This window comes from Centroberyx affinis, unplaced genomic scaffold (genome assembly GCF_046629955.1).
Source record: "Centroberyx affinis isolate AG114_WGS23_722 - 3 ecotype Tasmania unplaced genomic scaffold, CSIRO-AGI_Caff_v1 ptg001233l_1, whole genome shotgun sequence".
In the NCBI taxonomy this organism is placed as follows: domain Eukaryota; kingdom Metazoa; phylum Chordata; class Actinopteri; order Beryciformes; family Berycidae; genus Centroberyx; species Centroberyx affinis.
The window spans coordinates 162316-186743 of record NW_027279746.1 but is presented as its reverse complement, the minus strand read 5'-3'; the positions used below and the strand labels follow the sequence as shown (position 1 = coordinate 186743).

The 24428-nt window shown below is 41.3% G+C and overlaps 1 protein-coding gene across 1 annotated transcript in view; it reads left to right on the top strand.

Moving 5' to 3' along the window:
• The window catches only part of LOC139648620 (electrogenic sodium bicarbonate cotransporter 1-like), a 38426-nt gene extending 14354 nt beyond the window's left edge, over window positions 1-24072 (top strand). The window contains exons 4-26 of the mRNA XM_071524797.1: window positions 1510-1642; window positions 4111-4271; window positions 4404-4583; window positions 6149-6225; window positions 7250-7407; window positions 7556-7643; window positions 9632-9786; window positions 10355-10471; window positions 11006-11180; window positions 13036-13169; window positions 14506-14777; window positions 15302-15357; window positions 15610-15795; window positions 16836-16949; window positions 17722-17883; window positions 18016-18194; window positions 18585-18657; window positions 19469-19537; window positions 19780-19953; window positions 20067-20231; window positions 20470-20563; window positions 20989-21062; window positions 21212-24072. Coding sequence (XP_071380898.1) covers window positions 1510-1642; window positions 4111-4271; window positions 4404-4583; window positions 6149-6225; window positions 7250-7407; window positions 7556-7643; window positions 9632-9786; window positions 10355-10471; window positions 11006-11180; window positions 13036-13169; window positions 14506-14777; window positions 15302-15357; window positions 15610-15795; window positions 16836-16949; window positions 17722-17883; window positions 18016-18194; window positions 18585-18657; window positions 19469-19537; window positions 19780-19953; window positions 20067-20231; window positions 20470-20563; window positions 20989-21032 — 2966 coding nt within the window. The 3' untranslated portion in view covers window positions 21033-21062; window positions 21212-24072. The remainder of the gene's footprint in view (window positions 1-1509; window positions 1643-4110; window positions 4272-4403; window positions 4584-6148; window positions 6226-7249; window positions 7408-7555; window positions 7644-9631; window positions 9787-10354; window positions 10472-11005; window positions 11181-13035; window positions 13170-14505; window positions 14778-15301; window positions 15358-15609; window positions 15796-16835; window positions 16950-17721; window positions 17884-18015; window positions 18195-18584; window positions 18658-19468; window positions 19538-19779; window positions 19954-20066; window positions 20232-20469; window positions 20564-20988; window positions 21063-21211) is intronic.
• The last annotated feature ends 356 nt before the right edge of the window (window positions 24073-24428 follow it).

Below are 24428 nucleotides of genomic sequence, written 5' to 3'. Positions count from 1 at the left end.
ACGCTGCAGAAATAGCCTGTGGTGGCTTACAGCTTAACGGCCACGTTGTCTCATCACTTCATGGTTGCACAACCCTTTCACTTTCCTAGAAGTAGAGAACCTTTAGTGGTTACAACTACTGCCCTTGGGTGCCTTGGACTTGACCTCAGGGTTCTTGCTTAAAATGAAGAATACTGAGGTTATATCTGAATCTTTGTATATCTCTATGAATCTATTTGTAGAGAGAGAGAGAAAGAGATGGAAATATTTAGATATAGATGAATGGATGGATGGATTGATGGATGGATAGATATTCACAGTCAGTTCTGACACATAGTCTTGTCCACATACCTGCATACCAGTAAACCACAAGTGCCTGGAGAACGTCATTTTTCAGAAGGAAGCAAGTTTCCTGATTCTGGCTTATACACTCATGGAAAAGTTCTTCCTCATGATGAGGGTGTGTTATCTAAGTCTTTCCTCACAGCTCAAATTCCAGCACTATTCTCAGGGGTTAAAGTGTTCCGTCTCAACGGATTTCCGTCACATGAATTATAGTGAGGCAGTTTTTGAGCTCTCTGTAGATCATAGTAAAAAACCTTTAGGGGGGGGGGGGGGTCATAGACCAAGTGACAGTGTGTGTTTGACTTGGCCAAAAACATGTGAAGATGCCTGCATTGGCTGACAGATTAACACATCTTTGCTTATCCAAAACACCTACGCTAAATGTAGTGCAGATATGTGGGGAAAAAAATCATGAATTTAGCAATAAAGTCTTAATTTATTAAATACTGGACATACATTTTTAGATTTGAGTATAAGTTTGCTTCGGTGGACCTCTGTGTTCCTGAATAGTTTATGACTATGAGGATTGTATCATTCTTTATATTGCAAAAAAAATGCTGCAATATAGAGCCAACACCACACTTTTTAATCCATAATCTACAGTCACTTATTTGTATTTTAATTACAATTAGCAACCAGTAATCATTATTCCCTTTATTATGAAGCCTTGTTTACACAGCTTTAAAAATGCCATTATGGGGCAGGGATAAGTTGCACCATGATCACTTTCTACAGATGTTTATCACCGATTATTCCTATCTAATCCTGTTGTTTTCTCATTTGTGAAGTACTTTGTAACAGTTAAAAATGTTGTATAAGTAAATTAGTATGAATTTGAAGGTGCCTCAAATGATTGAATGTGACTCTTTTTCTGATAAAACAAATTGTCATGTCTGTTATGTTTTTAACACAAGGGTCAACTTAAAGCGAAGGCAAAACGTTTGTCTTTTTTTTTTTTTCCTGACCCCTGTCACTTACTTCACATTGAAAACAGGCCCTGGAAGCCTCAAAGTTGATAAAACCCACCAGACATGTATCAGTGACACCATAGCAATGAACTTCAATACACTGCTTAGACATTAGCTTTAGTATAAAATTAAGATAGTTGGGGTCAGTTAGGATTAGGTACCTAGCTAGGATGCACATGATGGTCCCTAACTTTCTCTTGCTTCTTTCCCCTGTCAGTCTCCCCAGCTGAAAGGATCAGGTTTATCCTGGGAGAGGAGGACGATGGCCCCCCTCCTCCCCAGCTCTTCACCGAGCTGGACGAACTGCTGGCTGTGGACGGGCAGGAGATGGAGTGGAAAGAGACGGCCAGGTGAGCAGCCAAGCCCGAGTGTCCAGTACCAGTCACTCACTCGCTCTCACGCTCCCCCACTCTTTCTCCTGAACTGTTATACTTTATCTAGTGCTCAGAACATGTGATGATGCCTAATAAAACTCAGTCTTTTGCAGTCAGGTATCGGTCTAAGCAGGGGTGTATTTGAGGAAAATCAAAATTTACGTTGAGCGGTAGCGAGCAGTGTTTATGTACAGCTAAGTGTTTCCTGCTTCAGTGCCCTTGTGCATTCGACGGAACACATCCCTTATGGATATAATTGTGTTTTGCATGTGTAGGGAAATAGGCCGTCCTCTAGTGAACTCCCAGTCGGGCCTTATCTGATCGAGCTCTGTAGTACCTGCTCTGTGAGACCAGGAAACGGCAGAACCTCCCACATGGCCAGAACAAGAGTAAACGCTGCCATGAGCTATGGGAAGTATTGAATTTGGATATCAGATTGTGGATAGTATTAAGTTGTTTCGTGGTTCTCCCCAAGTCAAAAGAATTGGTTATTATTTAGCTCTATAAGGTCTGCATATGGCTTTTTGTCATTTTTTTTTTTTTTTACATGGCTCATGTGTCCTGGAACAGGCTGAGTCATAGTGATAGCCGGGCCTGTAATCAGATGGAGATAGTTTTAGTGTTGCAAGTGAAAGGAGGGAATGCCCGGTCAGTGAGATAGGTATTCATTTCTGTTCTGAGGGATTACCTAATGCAATTTTGAGTAATAATTGGGCAGCAGGGTTGCGTTGTGAGTAGGGAGGTAGTTCTTCAACTGGAGCACCAGGGGTTGTCGAGGCCGGGGGGGGGCAAAGTATCACATTATTTGACGCTAGCATCTCCTTAATTAAGTATCACATTATTTGACTGCAGCGTCTCCATAATTAAGTATCACATTATTTGGCTCTTAACAGTCATCTCCCTACACGATCCTCCTATAAATGAATGCACTAAAGCAAAATAACTTTTTTTTAAAGTCTTATGTGCTAATGATATTCAAATGCATATTATTGGCCCTACAGTAGGCTTACACTTCACACCCACACAAATAGATACAGTATATTTTCACATCTGACACAATTTAACACATGCACACTAGTTAGATATACTGTAGGTATTGAGTAAAGACTTTCTCTCTCTCTCCCTCTTCAGAGTCACATAGACACGCATAACTAGTGATAAGCATTTACTTTTACCTCTTCTGCCTATCCTCTTTTGGGAAGGGAAAAGGGGGGTATTTCATGAAAGGGAAGGTAAAAGAACCCCTGAGGCTGATAGTCTCTCCTTGGCCGGGCTCCTCTGCTCGCCAGAGGGCCGGTCTCAGGCGTGTGGACCGTAGCCAGAGGGACACTCTATCCCCACAGGAAACCCCATCCCCAGGCTCAGGAGAATGGCTCTTTGTCATGGTGACATGAGAGGCATTATTAAAAAGACAAACCTGGCCTGCAGTCTTGCCTTCAAGGTTTAGCTATGTGTGGTATTATAAAGACAAACCTTGCCCTCGGTCTTCCCCTCAAGGCTTAGCTCTGTGTGGTCTGAACGTTACCGAGGAGAAACACCTTTTCAACATGCTGGGCATTCTCTCAGGCGGAGTGATTTATTGTATATTTCTACGCCACCCTGCATCCCGTATGCTTTTTCCCCGTGAACTGTGACCAATTCATAACACGGTGGGGCTGTTTTGTAAAGAAAAGAGAACCCTCCTTGTCGCCTTTTGTTTGCAACCCTTATTTGTTTGGCGAATTATATGAAAGCCGCTGTTTATGTGCTTTTGTTTCTATTCTGCAGTGACCTTTGCTATCAGTAACCTGCCTGGAAAAAAAACTTGATGCGTAACTTGTGCAGTGATGGTGCACATTTTCTCTTTGCCTTTATTTCTCACACTTTTCTCTTGCTTTCAAGACTGTCAAAAAATTAACAATATTGAAAAAGCAGTTATTATTTTTACATGACTGTATAGAGAACCTACAAATTTTGGTGCAGCAAAGTTTTGTAGTTTTAGTTTTGTGTTTTTTACTTGGTTACAATGATTGGTGACAAAACATTTTTCCATTAACTTTCCCCTTCTCACTTAACAGGCAGAAATTGGGTGATTTTTGTATAAAATCAACCTTGTATTTTGGATATATCAAGTTTTAACAATGTTAGAGCAAGTTCACATTGTTCCAAACGTCACTAGTCATGCAGTGACCAAATTTTCTTTCATCTATTGGTAGCCATGTTTTTTTCTGTCTGCCTTCCTTGATGGTTAGGCTATGGTCACTGAGCACTGTGCCGGTTAGGAATTTTGGTCTGAGACTGGTTTGTGTTGCCGATTGTTTGATCAAAGCTCAGTATTATCTGATGCCACTTTTTCTGGAACACCATCTTTGTCTTTTTAAAGTTTACTGGCAGAGCCCAACACAAGCAGTACATCTCTAGCAACTTTCTCTCTATGTCTCTGACTCTCTCTCTCTCCCCCCCAGGTGGATCAAGTTTGAGGAGAAGGTAGAGAAGGGCGGAGAGCGCTGGAGTAAGCCTCATGTGGCCACACTGTCCTTACACAGCTTGATGGAACTCAAAACCTGCATTGAGAAGGGCACCATCATGCTGGACCTAGAGGCCTCCACGCTGCCACAGGTAGTCGGTAAGTCGGAGCGGGTTTGTCTTCTCTCTACCTAATGAATAACTCCGCAATATCATTCTCTCTACAATGTATTATAATGACTCTTTATTCTCTTCCGTTGTCTCTATCTTTTCCTTCTTGTCCCGCTAACAGAGATGCTCACTGACAACCAGATTGAGAGTGGTCAGCTGAAGCCTGAGCTGAAGGAGAAGGTCATGTACACGTTGCTGCGGAAGCATCGCCACCAGACCAAGAAGTCCAACCTGCGCTCCCTTGCAGACATCGGCAAGACGGTTTCCAGTGCAAGTAGGCTGTTTTCCAACCAGGAGAACGGTAATGCAGGTGCCAGTTTGGTGCAGCCATCTTTTTTTTTTTAAATCTCTCTTAACCCAATCACTTCTACGAATCCACCATGATTGACATTTTAACCTGTAGGGGGTCATTATTTGAAATGTCAAGGGCACCATATAAGTGCCAGTAAACTATACCTATGTAAACATGGTGTAGGTGATACTGGTCCATTTACCTGAATTGTGATAATGCAGAATGAGCCTGCTTGTGTGTCCAGCATGTTTGAAGATATGTAATCACTTGTTTATGTTATATACAATGTTCATTTATTTGTCCAAAACGACATTTATGATTTATGACCTAACCTGAATGTCTTTGAGTAGCAATCTCACTGCTGATGCTTCTCATTCTGTATCTGCATCCTATCACTAACTGCTGTTTCAATTTTTTTTCTAAAACGACTTATCAGTTTTTCCTTCCTGTCTTTTCTCTCCTTTTCCTACCCTTCCTTATTTTCTTCCTCTTTGGGTATACGCTGTCTGTGACTTTCCTGCATGTGGGGGCGTTGTAGCACGCAGCCCCCATGAGCATCCTGTGCCTTGTTTAACCCCTCAAGACTCAGAGGAACCGTGTGAGGAGGTCCTGAGGAGCTCCAGCATGGGATACCTCTGTAAGTGAGGTCATAGCACTCCTACTGGAAGGAGCATGAGTAATATTATTGTATTTATTTAGCATGGGATACAATTGGTGACATGGATGACTCCCGTGTAGCACAATATACAGCATGCGGCCTGTTTTGACAGGTATAACCTAAAAACGGAATACTGTTGAGCTCTCCTTAGTAATAAGTTGGAGGTGTGTGTGTTCAGCAGCACAAACTGATGCAAAGGAAAGTGGTTGTTGCACTCATCTATGCTTTCACAGCAGCAAAGAGGCAAATACATACATTCCTTTTCATCAGTTTATAACGTATGCAGCACAATGACAACTTTTTTGTTTTAAAGAGGCAGCTTCACTAATTATGCATTGACTTCCAATATACTAACTTAAGTATTTAAGCAGCCAGATAAAGCTTAAATGTCATAGATACTATTTTCTGACATTATCAATGACAATGAGAGAGTGAATGGACCATATTTTATGTGGCTGCATCAAACTGGACCAGGTCCTTTAGGCCTGTTTAAAACAGAAGTTTTGCATGCTGTACCCCAAATGCCCACATAGCCTGTCACTATGGACTTTAGGATTGTGCTAACCTGACAAACTCTTCCTGCGCCTAAAGTTAACATTGTCAGTTACTGTATTCACCAATAGCTGCAGCAGCATGTTTCTGCTGACGCAGAAGCAAGGGAGCTAAGGCCGCTATCTCCCCCAGCTCTCCTCTGTCTGGGGTGCTTGAATGAGTGACCATCTGGCATCAGTCCTAAAGCTTAAGCCATGCCACATGTAGCTAGGTCCTGATGTTTCTGATTCTCTTCATCTGCTTTCCTGAAATCTTGCTGGGTGTCTTTCTTTTCTGGGACTTGTCTTCCATCTATGCCAAACTACAACTCCCTCGAGGCTGTCCAGTCTTACCTTTTGATCCTAACCTTCTCTTACCTCTGCAGGTAGCCCAACCACTACCCATCGAAACCTCACCTCCAATAGCCTGAGTGACTTCTCTGACAAGCCAGAGAAGGATCAGGTAATGTGTCTGTCAAGATGTCTGTGTATCTGTGTGTGGAGACTTTCTTTGAGTGTGTCTTATGCAAGTCACTCATGACCTAATGGATGACACTCCATTATGTGGCACTATGCAGGCTCATGCGTTAGGCTGTGTGTATGCATCAGCTTGTGGGAACAAATGACAAAGCTTATGACAGATAAGACTCTCTCCCCGCTGTGCAACAACAGTATTGCCTCAGCAGAACCTCACAATCTCCTTTCTATCATCTATGCATGCAGTTTATCTTGCTGGTTGCATTCAAACCAGGATGCAGTAGCTGTATGTAAATGGGTTCTATGGTCCCCTTTACAGATACCCCATGTACAGATAAAAGATCATAGAAGAGATGCTGATTCCTAGTCAGCCCAGTTCTTGTAGTTGTAATTGTTAAAGTTAAGCCCAAAGCAGGTAAACTGTAACTACTGGAATTGCACAAAGAGCAGTAGCTAATGAAAGTGGAGATTTGTCAAAATGGTCCGGCCTTTGACATGACACCAAGGCCTTAGTTAATCATCTCCCCACAACTGAGGTTGTTTTGTGTCACAGCTTGTGTGTATTGCTGAATCCAAAACAGTATTGTCTTTGTATCGTCACTTGTAAAGTAGCATTGCAATGTAACATTGTAAAGGCAATTTTATATGCTGTAGTAAAGCATGTATATTAGGTGGTATAAAGACGACCTGCAGTTCTAGTGAAGGGAAGGTACCAGTTTCATGTGATTATATTAACAGTAAAACACTTAATCTGCATCAGTTTATGCCTTGTTATCCCCTCATTTTAATGTATTCCTGTTTCTAATGTATTTTAAGTGTCACAACTATAACTGATCATAGAGCTTGTGACTGAGAGAGGGAGAGTTTGTGTGCGATTCCTCTCATTCCTACATCTGTATCTTATAACAGATAATCCTGAGTGGAAAGTTCCCATTTGCATACCGCTGCCACAATCCTATTCGCTCTCTGATGACTTCTATTTTTTTTCCCCCCTCTCTCTGTCATAACAGCTGAAGAATAAGTTCATGAAAAAATTGCCTCGTGATGCCGAGGCGTCCAATGTGCTGGTTGGAGAGGTCGATTTCCTGGAGACTCCCTTTGTGGCGTTTGTTCGTCTGCAGCAGGCCGTCATGCTGGGGGCTCTGACCGAGGTCCCGGTGCCCACGAGGTGGAGACCGCTGACTACTAACACAACCATACCAAAACACTGAACCATTAAGTGAACCATCCGATTGAAGTCACATATTACTGATAGTAATCATTTTCTGAGTTTGTGAATATTCCCTTAAGTTTTTCTATTTCTTACTGTCATTTAGATTTCTGTTTGTCCTGCTGGGCCCCAAAGGCAAAGCAAAGTCCTATCATGAGATTGGAAGAGCCATCGCCACCCTGATGTCAGATGAGGTATGTCATTTCTGAAATTTGGCGGTTCACTCATTCAGTTTAAACACTCGCTCTTGAGATTATACTGAGAGATTGGCCTTGTATTAACGGATTAACTTAACTATTTAGGAGCTGCTAGTTCCCAAATAGCAGGTGCCATATGGGTCACAAATTAATGTTGGTTGGCGATCCAAGTTCCAAAACAACTCCTGATGAGTTTCTCGAATTGTAAAGCCATAGGACCGATGTGCAATAGGACTATCTCCATCCTCAATCCTCTAATGCAATAGATCTCATCCTGATTAAGCCCATTGGACTTACTGTTTGTGAAACGGAGATAATGGGCATCCTGATATCTCTGTTGTAATGCGATGGACAATCCTCTAAAGTGGTACACCCCCCCTGTAAGGTCTTTGGAGGACTTGGGAGGATTTTAAGTTGCTGACCTATGTTTAGAGAAGTTAAGGATACTGACCCATATCCTTTCCCACAGTCTACAGGCTGTGATAGCTACATCTGTCTCTTCATCTGATCATTATGGGCCCTATTTATGGATCTTAGTAAGAAGTAAAACATTGCATAATGAAGGAAAAATAATACATTTCTTATGTCATGTATTTCAGTATTTATTTATTTCTGTATTTTCTGCTCCATAATATGCTAATAAGATATTTCAGTGGGCATGGTGTCTGGCACTCAGGTGTAGCAATCAGCCTACAAGTTCACTGGCTCTAGATAACTGTTCGGCGAGCTAATAAGGAAGGTTCAATTACACGCATCGAACTCGTAGCGAGCGGCGTCCAACCACACTTTCTTCCACAACAGACTCAAGTTATTGATTATTGTCTCTACACAGAAAAGCAGGTAATCAGGGGAAGCATCATTGTCCTCTGCGAGCCAAATCTCTTAATTCTCTGGATATCGCAACATTAATCATCGCAGCAGATGGCCTGGCCGGTCTTCTTGGCAGTGGCCAACTCATCGCCTGATTGCGAAGTCAATGCCTTGAAGCTGAAGTTTGTTGCCGACAAAGTTGTTTTGTTGCCACCCAAGCAAGGCAAATCCAATCGAGCAATGCACCATGACAGTGACCAACCAATTGTGTTGGACAGCACCCACATGTGTTTGACTGACACAGCCTCGCTATTATAGTTGGAAGAAATACAGAAATAAATAGACAGGGAAATAAATAAAATGGAAAATAAATGACTATGCATTGTCTTACTCAATTATGTATTAATTTATGCTCAGTGTAATTAATTTACACATTTCCAGCTTTCTATGCATTTTTTATCTTTTCATTTATTTATTTTTGTATTTATTAATTTATATCTAATTATGGTCAATTCCGTCTTCCACATTTACCTCCACGTGCACCTCCACTTCTCCTGACTTCACCTCTCAGTGTTGTCAGGGAAAGGGAAAACAACCCATAACTTCCTACCTAACCCTGAGAGCACCTGGCCTGCAAATTCCCACAGGCCTCCATCTCTCTTGTGTGTCAACTCTGCAGGATAGGAAGCATTTTTGCAGGATTTCCTCGAGTTAAACTTTAATTAAACCCTCAGTTCTCCTGTGAAAGTTGGGTCACAGGGACGGTTTATCAGATGTTTGTGTGAAGTTTGAGTAATCAGCCCTGGGTGGCCCAACGCTGTGCCCGCTTGTCCCAGTGGCCCTGGGATTCACACAGATAATGGCTCATGACTTGTACACATGGTGAATGAGTTTACAAATTCATCGCATAGAAGTCTTGGTCATTATCATGATTATAGTGGCGAGGTTGGTCTCCATGATTTGTGTTTTGATGACATGCTGCACTGCTTGTCCCAGTAATCAAAAGTGAATGGGCTGTGTTCTGCAATAACCTCTGCAATGAGTCACTGCTGTAGCACATTTTCTGGTTTTACATTACACCCATGTGAGAAAACGGCATGAATAATTTAAGGACATGTCACATGATGAATGATGGGTTGATTAATAATGAAGCGGTTATGTGTGTGTGTTGGCAGGTATTCCATGATATCGCCTACAAGGCTAAAGACAGGGAGGACCTGCTGGCCGGTATCGAAGAGTTCCTGGATGAGGTCATCGTCCTGCCCCCTGGGGAGTGGGACCCTGACATCAGGATAGAGCCACCCAAGTCTCTTCCCTCTTCTGACAAGAGGTACCCTCTAATCCAAATGATGCCTAGTTTGCCTAGGAAATAAGTTCACCTAAATCTATCAAAACCAAATATTAAACTTTACTCAGAAAATCAAGATTGTTGTTCACATCACCTCTTTTTCTTATGTTTAGTGCCAGTGACAACAATAAACTGTCAGTCAGTTTGTTCACTAGTGTACTTTGGACTGTCACAGGTGTACTATATTGTGCACTGTACATGTGGCATAAAGTATAGAAGATTATTCTCTTTGTTATTGTAGAATTGGCCTGTGATCCTTGCACAGCAGAAGAGACAAGAAGGGTGTGAAACAATAGTTTATCTTTTCAAGCATTCATTTATATATAGAGACATAATGGCCTACACATGAAATAAAAAGGTTTACTATTGTTGGTAGATTTTGCTGCAAACTGTGATGACCACATGACCATACATGGAATTTGTGGTTGTTAGGCATGAGACTGAATCTCTTATTCATTTGGTAGCTTTGTGAATATTAGTTCCCTGGTTTCCATACATGCTTTAATTTATTGATTGGGTTGTAGTGACTCTGCTGGTTTTCTGTTCAAAGGAAGAACATGTACGCTGGATTAGAAATGCCTCAGATGAATGGTGACACTCCCCATGATGGAGGGCAAGGAGGAGGAGGAGGGCACCATGTTGGAGAAGAGCTTCAGCGCACCAGAAAGTAAGAAGGATTCAGCCTTGCTAAATCTAATTGTTGTCGATGGAGCAAAAGATAAAAGTCGGCATAGTGATGTCCCTCAGATGGTGGCCCTGAATATTTGCAGGGTGCTTTTTCTGCCATGGTTTTTAGCCAGTCATCTCCCGGACGAGATGCTAATCCTGCTAATTACTACTAACATAATGTCTTGATGCTCTTTCATGCTGCTGAATCTCCTCTAAATAAACAGTTAGTATTTGGGATCAAGTTTGCGTATGGGAAAAGCCTTTCTGTAGTCTATCATTGTCACGCTCTTCATACTATTGGATGACTACTTGTGCCTTGTAGCTGAGGGCATCATCATCCTGACAGACATGACTACCATCAACAAAGAAATGCGTCATGGAGTGAAAATCATAACTTGAAAATTATTATGTTAGTCATTTGATTTTTTTGTTCTGTTTTTGTTTTTTCCGTTAGCCGTCTTAGGGATGATTACAAGCCATGTTATGAGATACACTGATGATGCATACTAACTTTCATGGCTGTGTCTTGAAGGTTTTGTGGAGGTCTTATTCTGGACATCAAGCGGAAGCTGCCTTTTTTTGCCAGTGACTTCTACGATGCGCTGAATATCCAGTCTCTGTCAGCCATCTTGTTCATCTATTTGGGCACAGTCACCAATGCCATCACATTTGGTGGGTTGCTTGGAGATGCTACGGACAATATGCAGGTGAGACATACTCCTTTTTTATGTTGGTATTTACTATATCTGTAGATACGTTAACAAATTTGACTCTGTAGGAATGTATCGCGATGCACATTCTAATGCAAAGGGCAAGCTCTCCACTGTTGCTGTATACAGCTGACCAAAGACAAAACAAGTCTTCTATTAACCTTGCACTAGCTGAGCTTCCCAAGCTGTGTTATGGCTGCTGACAGAGCTTAACTTGGGCCTAAGAGATCAAGCCTGACCCAACCCTCCAGCAAAAGTTCTGCCTGCACCCAAACTGACAAAGTGGCTCTTCATGAGCTCACGCATAACTACATCCCAAAATAGTTGTGACTTTAATGGTATTTTTCTAGTGGATGACACACTTTTTAATGAAAACAGTTATAGAACAGAGGTGATGTGTTTTCTGTAACTATCTAAAAGGCTGTAATTGTCAAAACAGACACGTCATAGCCTATAATGAAAGAATTGAGTCATACAGAGCAGTTAATGCTGCCTATAGCCTACAATGTGTGTCATGAGCTCTAATGTATATTGATCATTGCAGAGTAGACTACAGTAGAATGAAAAGCCAACGTCTTATTCACATATTCGATTTTGCTTTTCCTAATGTGATTAAAACAGAATGTGATGCCCAAGAACATACAGCTTAGGCTAATCAGTCAAGTTAATCAGATGTGTGTGTGTGTGTGTGTGTGTGCTGAGGGCATACAGGGGGGAGGGGTGCTGTAATGCAGGTGCGACGGATGACTCAGCAAAGATAGAATTATTTGCTTTGCTTTGTTTTGCTGAGAAACCAGGTTTTTATGAAGAGAGGTCAAAGCACTGGCTGAGTAGAGCACCTCGCGGTCAAGTACGTTGTCTCGCCAAGACATTCTCAATAAAACGTCTATGCACTGATCCCAAATCAAGCAATCAATTGGGGCTTCAATACAGACAGACAGTGCACTATCTAATGAACAGTTAAAAAAAGCTACAGCTCACCTCAGCTGATTAGCCATGTTAATTTAGAGCTCAGTATCTCTGGCTCACACTACACCCATCCGCTGTATCTGCTGCTGACAGAACTGTGAAAACTTCAGTACAGGGCACACTGCACAGGGCAGGAACATGGCTCCTATGTGCTGCTGAGTGTATAAGGTTGTCCAGTAGGGGAGTGACAGAGGTACACCCTTTGGCCTCTCTCCTGGCAAAGGGCTGCATCCTAGCAGACCTGCACGAGGACCAGCCTCGGGGATTTACCCGTGCCGTAAATAACCGCAGATCCAGATTACTCAGCCACTGTAGCCTTGTCATGGCTGCGTTTCCAATGACCCTTCCCCCCACCGTGGCTCCTCAATCCTCCGTCACTCCCTTCTCCGGTCTGTGCGCACAGGGAATCCCTGCACTCCTCTGACCTTTCTCAGAAGCTCCAGCTCAACACAGGTCTCAGCAGTACAGCTCTGACTCCCAGTTGTCTCTTTCTGTCGCTCCTGTAACCTTACGCCTGTAAAAGACACTCTGTATAAACGACTGACATGGCAGGAGCTTGAACTGGCCCGTCCTGATGGGCCAGACTGGCAGCTCTGTAAAGTGTATGGGGGAAAACAAAGCTTCTAGCTGAATAAGCAGAATTATGTCATTGAGGTTGAGAAGCTCATGGAGAAAATACAGTGAAATCTATGTATGCCACTCTGCTGGTCAGTGAAATAACTTGTCTATTGAGCTTTTTTTCCCCCTCCTCATAGTTAGCTGATTATTGAGCCATGCTCACCATAAGAATGTGGTCTCTCCTCCTCTTATATTTTCTAGGTATCACATACTCCCTGAGCTGTATGTAAAGACTGCATGTGTCTTTTTGTGTGCTGTATTTCAGGGAGTGTTGGAAAGTTTCCTGGGTACGGCACTGACAGGAACGGTGTTCTGTCTGCTGGCTGGCCAGCCCTTGACCATCCTCAGCAGTACAGGCCCGGTGCTCGTCTTCGAAAGACTCCTCTTCAACTTCAGCAAGTGAGTAGTTACTGTTTTTTGTTTTGTTTTTTTTGTTTACACTCAATTCACTGACTCTGAAGTCCAAAAAACAGCAGCAATATCCCATGAGATATTTTATTTGTTTTCAGAGTTGACTGTTTTAGAGATGATCAATGTTATGTAATGGCTCAAGCGTGACCGCACTCCGTTCCATAGAGCTATCCCACATCATGTTTAGCTTTTCCCCTGAGGACAATAGTATTTTGTTTTTTGTCCATTTGCAGACACTGTGTGCCCCCTATAATTGAAATCAAAATAAAAACATAAAAGGAATACACATAACATGGATAAAGAATGCAAATTCCATTTGCAGAAGGCTGTTTTTAGGTTTGTGTATTTGTGCTGTATCTGTTTCACTGGATCTTATTGTGATTAAATGTCTTTGCAATAACAGACTGCTCATGGTACAACTGCCAGATGATTGTCTGTTCGTTTCCCATGTGCTTTGCCATCAACTTCCTGTCCTGCCTGACTAGGGGACATGACCTTGGTCAGATCAGCTCCCCACACATCCTTGTGTAGAACCAGAACGAGGAGACAGTGTAATAAATTGCATTGAACTAAAGACCTTGACTCCCATAATAGTGTTATATAAAGAGAAAAATGATTTTCTCTTTAGGCCTGTCATAAAAAAATCAACAAACTTATTTAACCTTAATTTCAATCCATAATCAATTTATTCTGCACCTGAGAAGCCCTAATTTCAAAACAGCTGATTGAGATTAAAGGGTAAAAACAATCAGATTCAGATTAGCCTTTGCCACTTGTTGAATTTTGCCTTCTTTCCTCGTCTGTGCTCCCTTCCTTCCCTCTTGTGTTATGCTAGAGAGAGTCTTCTAGCATTACCAAACACCAAGCTGGTTATGTTCCATTATGAATAATTCACTCTCATTTAATTTCACACTGTGAATGAAGCCCGTCGAGGCTTCCATGTCCTCCCAATGTTTCCATGGCCAGGGTCAGTGGCTGCTGGCTCAGTGACTCAGTGGCAGCTGCATAATATGTCACAGATGAATATTTTCTAATTCTAACGGTCTCTCCATAACTGTGGTTGTGAGCATTCTACCACTTTACTGTTCCTAAATCCACATTACATCTCCCTACTGGATGACTGTGTTGTTTGGAGGGATCCTCAGAATAAACATGATCACATAATTTCTATTTGCTAACCTATAACTCCCTCAAGACATCCTGAATGTCACAGAATCTAGGTGCACAGGAGTAACAGAGGACACAACGGTACAGCGAGAAGGGCAGGAAATCAGTTGCACACCATTAACCACTCCTCCTCTGTGAATCCTTTCCTTTTCCCCAGAGACAACAACTTTGACTACCTTGAGTTCCGGTTGTGGATCGGCCTTTGGTCGGGCCTGTTCTGTCTGGTGCTGGTCGCCACAGACGCAAGCTTCCTGGTGCAGTACTTCACGCGCTTCACCGAAGAGGGCTTCTCCGCACTCATCAGCTTCATCTTCATCTACGACGCCTTCAAGAAGATGCTGAAGCTGGCCCACTACAACCCGATCAATTCGGACTATGATCCCAACCTCGTCACACAGTATGACTGCCGCTGCTTGCCCCACTCAGATGGTACGCAGCGCTCGCTCCCGGTGTTCTTTCTTACCCAACAGGAAAAGATAGGTGCTGGAATGCCTACATGCAACCAGGTTACAGAAGGGATTTATCTATTGTCGGATATCACCACTGTGATTTTGCTCCATTCTTTGCCTAAACACACCTATTGTTGATCGGGTTGGGGCACCGTCCGTATCTCATTTCAGTTAAAACGATGATACCAAACATGAAAGTTCAACAGTCATATTTGGTTTTATCAAATTTGTCAGTGCTGTTACCGTTGCATGTTAAACAATGTTCACAATTTACTTTGGTCATGTTTACACTGGAGATACCAAATGATACTAGTATCTGTTAGCCTGTAGATACCACTGTTTACTTTCTCAACAGCCCTATCAGTCTCTGTTTAGTGAGCGACTTGGCAGGATTGTGTTTGGGGCAAGACATGTTGACACAGATCCAAAATGGCAAGGGTGATGATAAGAATAAGAAAAGTGTTCCCATTTTAGTGATCAGATCTTATTGTTTGCATTCACTAGGTAATTCAACTGATCTCTACAGTGATACTTCTGCCTGGATGAACAGCACTGGTCTGGTAGGTCATGCCCCTTTTTTGAAACTTTGAGACTTGTGGTAGCAAACAGAAAGTCATATAAACTACAAGGCATATATTAACTTTCAAAAGACTTTCAAAACTGTTACTCAATAGTGCGCAACGATTGGTGAATTTACCACAAGAATTTGTTAACAGAGCTGTTTATTTCTATATCGCAGAGAGAACCGAGTCACTTTGTTGCCTGTTGTACTATGTTGCAGTTAAAGGAACCTCTGTGTCCATGTCTTACAGCCGGTGAATGCCACCTGGGCGTCCCTGTCCAAGAAGCAGTGTCTGAAGTACGGAGGGCAGCTGGTTGGAGAGAACTGCGGCTTTGTGCCTGACATCACCCTGATGTCCTTCATCTTGTTCTTTGGGACCTACACCTGCTCCATGTGTCTGAAGAAGTTCAAGACCAGCCGCTTCTTCCCCACCACAGTGAGTGACAGCAGCCCACAGCCAGTCGCTTTACACGTAGCACCGGCAAATTTCCACTCGGGTTTTCAAATTCTGGCCCGACTCCAAACAAACATGAGACAGGCAGTGAACAGCATGAATGGTGAACCAGTTAGCTTGTGTGGCAATTTGAGATCTTCGCGGTGTTCAGCATACACTGACTAAACTGTGGCATTCTCAGTTTAGTCGACTAGCTCAAGTGTCAATGAGAGTTGGCGTGGGAAGGTCAGATTTCACTCTCTTCACCGTGTTTGAGGAGAAGAGTGACCAGTGGGCTACCTGGTGGGTGAGCAGGCTTGCAGCTCTGGCTCAGATCCATGTAGAGTTGTGTCTCCCTTCCATGTTCTCATCCTTGTTTGGGTTGTAAAGCATATAGATATGGTTAAGTTGTGTCATTGCACTGATTGTGTCCCATCCTTTCATTGTCTGTTGTTTGAAAATGCTCAGTAAGTCTATATTCTAAAACATTTCATTTAACATGGTTTGAATTATGTAATACCAGAGGTTGAAACTATTGCAATGTTCTATTCCTACAGCATTACTTAATTTAAATATTATTCAATTTGGAGTAAGAGTACTTAAGTAAATCTAGATCACTAAAGAGTTCAAGTCTGTGGTTACTTTGAACAGAAATGTTTGTCTTTTTGGATGTTCCGTAATTATCCACCTGTTGTCTGTTCAAGGTTTGGTAACGGCTCCTTTTCAATCATATCAGCAAGGTTGAATCAATTATTGAAGGTTAAGTCTGGAATGTTTTCTTACTATTAATAACAGATTTCATTGTACTCACCCTGCTTTTAGTAGTAAAAGTACATACTTTTAAAGGTACTAAACAATGTAGTGTTTCTCAAAAAATCTAGTTGTTGTAATTGGTTTCCGTCTTTGGCAGTTTATCTAGGAACTTCTATGGAGCTACAAATACATATGTAGCTTGAACATTGATGTAGTTCACTCTCAAACACACATGGCTACCTTCTGTACAGAACATTGTCAATCCTAATGTAAATGTTTACCCCTGCTAGGTGAGGAAGCTCATCAGTGATTTTGCAATCATCTTGACCATTCTCCTCTTCTGCGGTGTGGATGCCTTGGTTGGTGTGGACACTCCCAAGCTCATTGTGCCAAGTGAATTCAAGGTATATACTGTGTGTTGCAGCATTGCTTAGAATAATAAAAGTGAGGCATGTCTGCATATTCACCACACTATGAAATACTCTTGATTTCACCACCATGTTTGCTTTATGAATACTATGATGCTGAAATCGCTAGACTGATAAGAATTGTTCTCTCATACAATGACAATAGGCAGCCAGGTGCAGTTTCTCCTGATTACCGTGACAATGCTCCATTTTCCTACTAGAACATAAAGCCTCTGTAATTCTTGTTAAAAGCCTTGTGTAATGCCTTCTTTGTAGTTTGGCCAATAAGTGATAGATATCACCTGAAACCGAGACACGGCCATTCTTTGAGATTAACTTTACCTAAACGTACCTTAGCTGGCTTTAAGACCCGCTCTTGACGAAGAGGAAGGGAACGATGGGGTAGTGGAGAGGCTACATGCATCAAATAACAGCTTGATTATAGGTGATGTGAGAACACAGAAAGTCTTATAGTTGCAAGCACAGACTCAGCTTTGTCCGACCACAGAGACTAATTCACAGAACTTTGTCATGTAACGATGCACCAGCACTTTCAGTCTCAGTTCAGTGCTAAGACTTATTGAAAGTGTAATAAAGTAATCTCTCTAAATTAGGTATTATGTCCTTTTTGAGGCATTCATGTCTGCGAGACTTAGACTGGGCGTATGCTAGAAATATGATGATACATTCAGGTGTCTCTGGTTATGTCTGTGGGTCTATGCCTGTATTCTCTCAGTTTATATTGGGTTTTTTTTGTTTTTTTTCTCAGCCCACAAGTCCACTAAGGGGCTGGTTTGTGCCCCCGTTTGGAGGGAACCCTTGGTGGGTGTACCTGGCAGCCGCACTCCCCGCTCTGCTGGTCACTATTCTGATTTTTATGGACCAACAGATCACCGCTGTCATCGTCAACAGGAAGGAGCACAAACTCAAGGTCAGTGCTCCGCCTGAAATAGTATAAATAAACGCATATATTTCACTATTACTCAATATATGTGTGTACGAAGGTCCTCAGGGCATTGTTAATTCTTCTGCTCTTCTCCCTCCGTCTCATGTCTCCCCACAGAAAGGGGCAGGGTATCACTTGGATCTCTTCTGGGTGGCCGTTCTGATGATTATCTGTTCTTTCATGGGCCTGCCTTGGTACGTGGCGGCCACTGTCATCTCCATCGCCCACATCGATTCTCTGAAAATGGAGACCCAGACTTCAGCCCCCGGGGAGCAGCCCAAATTCCTGGGAGTCAGGTGAGTGGGTCTGGCTGATGGGCAAAGGATGAATGTTCCTACATGATGGGCTAGAGCAGTGGTTTTCACTCCTGGTCCTCGGGACACAGAGTACTGCTGTTTTTCTATCCTGCCAGGTAGTTAATTGCATTCACTAAGCATTCCTAGGTGTAAATCAGTACGTGATTTGACGGCTAGAGTGAACCAGCAGGCTCTTAGGACACCTGGTCTAGAGACTCACTGTACCAACACAGGTTTATGTTGTAGATACAACTTATTTTTGTGCATTTGATAAGTTGAATTGCCTTTACAGAAACCAGTATAAGCTGTTTTTCAGTGTTATGGCAGACACAATGTACTATATGCTTGTTTGTGATTTTGTTTTGTGTTTTTCCTTTTTCCCCAATCCAGAGAGCAAAGAGTCACCGGTATCTTTGTGTTCCTCCTCACAGGACTCTCTGTGTTCATGGCTCCTATCCTCAAGGTAGTGTTCAAACGTCTCCTAATTCCTCCTTGGAAATTTGGATTACTGTCCTCCTCTTTTAGGAAAAACTCCTGTCACCTCCCTTAAATTTAAAATAATTTAAAATCTTTTATTCATCCGATTAGGGACTCCCATAGTTGATGTAATACGATGTGAAATAAGCATGTTCTACGGGGCTTAAGCTCAGTTTGCAGCTGAGTGCCTTCTCAAGTTTCCATTCTCTCATTAAGCTGCCGATCAAAAATGTTAAGTCGTTGACATGAGATTGTTGGAGCTGGTACTCCCCCTTGTGGACAACTTTAAAACTGCCATTCCTGGTTCTTTGAATGCATTTTCCTCTCTGGGCTGACTGTCATGTAATGTTAATAAAGTGATACTGCACTATAATGACTATAGGGAGGAACCGCTGCTTCAGGTGTTTTTGGATGTTTCACACTTCTACATAATGTTGCATATTTAGATTGTGAGTTTTTCCACATACCTTGCCAGATTCTAGTGGATTTTTCCTGTGTGTGTGTCAGAGCTAATGGAAGGGAACACCGATAGACTTAAAGGACTCCATGCTTGTGATACCTGATCAGTTAGTTATCCAATCTACACAAATGGCAGCCAAGCCACCGCTCACACTGGTGATTTCCAGTAAAGTTGGATAAGCTGCTTGCGAGTCTATTTTAATCAAACAGCGATGCTAATAATAAACACTCTCATTACCTTTCTGAAGGGAGTTCTTGCAGATTAGAGGATCTCTACATGTTTTCTTGTGTTTTGATCATTGTCATCTGACTTGTGTGATTGGCTCTGTCTCCCTTAGTTCATTCCCATGCCCGTGCTCTATGGTGTGTTCCTCTACATGGGGGTGGCGTCTCTCAACGGTGTCCAGGTGAGTTGGCCTGACCTGTCCAATGCCCAGTAATACTTAAAGAGCTGTTTCTGCAAACCAGACTTAATCACAGCCTTAAAATAGTCTCTACAAGCCTTTCATTCAATTTCAACCATAAAAACTACAGCTAGATAACAAGCCAAGTACACGGTTATATATGCAGATCCATCTTTAACCACTGCCTGCAGTTTGCCAGCTTTTTGTCTTGACCTGACCCCAATTTGTCTGTATCTCTGTGTCAGTTCATGGATCGTCTCATGTTGCTCCTGATGCCAGCCAAGCACCAGCCAGACCTGATCTACCTGCGCCACGTCCCCCAGAGACGCATCCACCTCTTCACCTTCATCCAGGTCATCTGTCTGGCCCTTCTCTGGATCCTCAAGTCTACGGTGGCTGCCATCATCTTCCCTGTCATGGTGAGAGAGCTTCACGGACACAGACATACACATACACACACACACCTGTAGACTTGTACACACACAGACGGCGAAGTAGTCGGGCGTTACAACAATCGGAACTATGTCTCCAGATCTTGGCACTGGTAGCAGTCCGCAAGGCCATGGACTACCTGTTCTCCCAACATGACCTCAGCTACCTGGACGATGTCATCCCAGAGAAAGACAAAAAGAAGAAGGAGGATGAGAAGAAAAAGAAAAACAAGAAGAAGGGCAGCATCGACAGTGAAATGGAGTTTGTGAGTAAACCATTCTTTACCGTTTCACCTTTTTAAGACTCTGCCTTTCAGGGTCTTTCCCACTGTTTTTGGCAAAAGGACGTGTGTTTCCAATTGTCTATATACTAGAGAACTTGTTAAAAAGATTGCCAATGTGGATGGCTTGTTTTCATGTGTCTACTGAATGCCTCCAGCCTCCAGTAGACTCTCTTCTTAAAAATGTCTATAAGTGTTAATGATTATCTCCCTCCTCCCACAGTCTGAATATCCCTACCATGAAAATATCCCCAGTATAAAAATCTCTATGGATATGATGGAACAGGAGCCCATGTTGGGGGATAAATCTTTGGATAGTGAGTACTAGCTACAAGTGCTGGGTGATGGGTGCTCAAACTTTCTCTCTGAAGACATACTTTATGTCCTTGCTTTTTGGTTTACTGATATTTCAGTGAGCTCTCTCAATAAATATGCATGTTTTATTGTCTTTCCAATATCATGATGGAGTGAGTCTTAAAAACTCTTCTCTCTGTCACACTTGTCCTTGCTTATGCATGAATTGAATTTAACAAACTTCAACACCTGTCCTGTCAGAATCTAATATTCAGTATTTTACTTCCATCATCTTGTGACTAACCCTAAAAAGTCAGCCACTATGTTGTGGGACATCACAGCTCTGCAGTGCTTGCTCTAACTTCTCTTATGCCGGGTTCCTCACTTGAGATTTCAGGGTGCCTATAAAGTACAGTTTATAATTATGCCTCTTGTTCTTCTTCCCCAGGAGATAAATCCCCGACTTTCCTTAACCCGCATTCACCGTGCTGAACACTACTTTGAGCCTCCTACAGTCGCAGAGTAAGTGAGTGCCAGTTTGCATTTTTATCACATATTTCCCTCTAAGGAAATGCGTTAACGATGCTGTGTGGGTAGTACATACTATTTGCGATGATTTTAGGTCCATGAGATTTGATACTCATGCTGCTCCCTATTTCTTCCTCTTTCAGTCTAGACAGAGATCCATACAAAAAAGGAATGCCTCAGACTCGAATAGACCTGGAAGCAGAGGATAACGGTTTCTTCTGGAAGAGGGCTGGGCCGGGCTCAGAAACTTCTCTGTAAATTAATTATCCAAAGATCCAACAGAACCAGCAATACCTGCACAGCATAACAAAACCCCACAAACATAATCAGCCTCTTTTATACCATTGTACCGCTTTATAGTGGTATTTTTAATCTTCCTCACAAGTGGGGATTTAAATTTGAACTGCTGAAATTATTTGTTTTAAAACTGAAACACACTGGTGGTACTGAATTTGGATGAATGGTTGGGTTGTGGCACAGGATATGTTTGATAATTCTTCATCTGCGTGACTTCTTGCAGGAAACAAAAGGGCTTCCCAAGGCCATCTGTATACAGGCGGTATTGGACATTAATTCCTTATTCATGGACCTATTCATAATTTATCAAACATCCAGCTAAAGCTGTATATTCATAAATTGTATCCAGAAGATAATTTAAGAATGTGTATTCAGCAGTGTTTCAGGCTATGCTGTTACAGATGGGTAAATCCATCCAGACCAGAGTAACTTCTTTAGAAAGGTTTTTATTTTGCTTTATACATATCAAGAGATGTTCCCTGTTTTTATATATTTTGCAAAACACAACAAATTTAACCAGCCTCTTTTATGATAGTACTGTTTTATAGTAGTCTTTTTAATGGAGGATTTAAATTTTAACTACTGGAATTATGTGCTTAAAAATGGAAACATATTGGAGGTGCTGAATTTGGATGAGATGTTTGGGGGTGTGAGCACAGGGGAAGTGCTTGATAAATTCCCCATTTATTTATAGTGAACAAAAGGGCTTCTCAAGGTCATCTGTATGCAGTCATTATTCAAAATGAATTTCTTATTCATGGGCATATTAATAATTCATCAAACATCCAGCTAAAGCTGTATATTCATAAAACATGTCCAGGAGATAATTTAAGAGTACATATTAACAGTGTTTCAGGCTGTGAAGTTACAGATGAGTTAACACCGTCCAGATTAGAACAAATTTTTGTTTTTGTTTTCCTTTGTCAAATTCATCAAGTGTTATCCCCCCTGTTTCCCATTACCTGTATTGTATTTAAAGTCTCATCAAATTGCTGTTCGAGTCTTAATTATGGATTGACCATTTGACTTCCCAGTGTGTGGAAATTTGTGGATATTCTTTATGTGGTTTGTATCCATCCAGCTATTTTTCCCTGTTTTAGGGAAATATAGATGTATTGTACCTGTATGTAGCTCTACCTCTTATTTTATGTAGGTGCCAGGCATTATACATTGAACGCATTTATTGTGCAATTATTTGTGATCAAACACTGATTTATTTTCTGAAGGGGCACAGCATAGGATCTCTAAATCTTCACTTTCTGAGTTCCTTTTGCTCTGTGACACTTAAGAATTTTTTTTGTTTGTTTTTTGTCATTATGCAATAATGATGGTGTCCAATTTTGCAGAGTTTTAAAGGGTAATTCCACCAAAATTACATTTTAGGTTTTTCCTTAAACAAATTATATTTTCCTAAAATCCCTAAAAAGTTATTTTAGTTATTGGCTCTCTAGATACGAGGAAAATGCAATACAAGGAAAATGCAATGACATCAAATTGTCATAAGATTATTGAAAGATTGCTGTACAGACAGTCATGTTACTATACCAATAAAACATCTTCATTTTTTATAATTGCAGATGTTTTACTATAGGTATGGGAAAGTGACGGTCCGTTAAAAAAAATAAATTTAAACAATGCAGTTTGATTGTTTGCTTGACCTTGATCTCAACCTAAAAGTCTATTTTAGTTGAATTTTCCTTTAAAATGTGATCAAAATTAAAAGCCATTAATGTGAGAATTTTGCAGTCATGGATGAGCAAATTTTTGTTAACTTTTTGTAACTATGTAATCTAGTATGTGTTTTTTATGCAAATCAACAAATAATCACTGTGAGGATTGTGTCTTCCACTCCTGGAAGGACTGCTGCTTCGTAGTGCACATCCCGAGGCTAACGAGTGTCTGCTCAACAGCGTTTCACTTTAGAAAAATGGCATTTCCCTGATACAATATCCTATGAATCCCATATGGTGACAGTTCAGTTCAATGAGGTAGTAAAGTGCACCAGGGTTTAATTTTGCTCGATGGTTCAGGTGGCTTTATTGATCATGCTTTTCCAGCTGATTGCAGTATACAAGTAGCTTAAATTGATTCAAGATCAATTTAGGATATTGTTAATGAATATCTGAATTGTAACCTGTGAATGTAATTCATTTCAATCATTTGAAATTAAGATTTGTTATTCCATATTGAAGAAAAGGACATGCACAATCAATGCTGTTTTGTTCATGATTTGTAGTGCAAATAAACAAGGGTTTTTTAATTAATGCACACAATTCACAATCACAGTCAGTCAGTGTGAAACTCAAGACTGTTAAGATAGCTTTAAACCAAAAATCTGAAACACTGTAGTCTTCCAAGTTCTGTTTTTGGTTACCTGTGTGTTCTCTGTATATCTTGACTTCCTTTTTCTGGATATGATTCCACAATTAATGTTTTTTTTTTTTTTTTATGTTCTGACTTTGAAACCATTTTCTATAAGCATCTTATATGCTCAATAACCACAATTTACTCAGCAAAGAAGCAGATGTCAATGCTTTGGAAATGGTATACTTTTATTGAGTAGTGGTTTTTTTTTTGGTTTTTTTTGAATGAAAACAATAAAATCATTGAAATTATTCTTAAATACCTGGGTTTTTGTTTAATCAATATAAATGATTGAATGAATTGGGCCTATGCTGCTCAAAGATGATTTGTCTTTTTTCAATAAAATTGCCATCTTGAAATTAATTCATTTCGAGGATGTATTGCAATGTCTAACTAGCTTGTATTTTCTGTAGATTTGAAGTGATTGATAAAAATACAACACAGATTTAGCCTTTCCAAATAGAAACAGTTTGCTTATCTTCTGAATGCATATACAAGGATACCGGTCAGTTATCAAGTCCCATTTTTTATTTTGTATTTTTTATTCATACTTTAAAGGTATTTGATGAGAATTATTGGCTGATCTGGTTGGGGAGATGTTGATGACAGGTGGTGTGCACATGTCTTTTGAGGGGATGAGCCAAGTCATGGGCCATAGACATTACCAACATTACCACGGCCTACTATATTTGCTGGGTC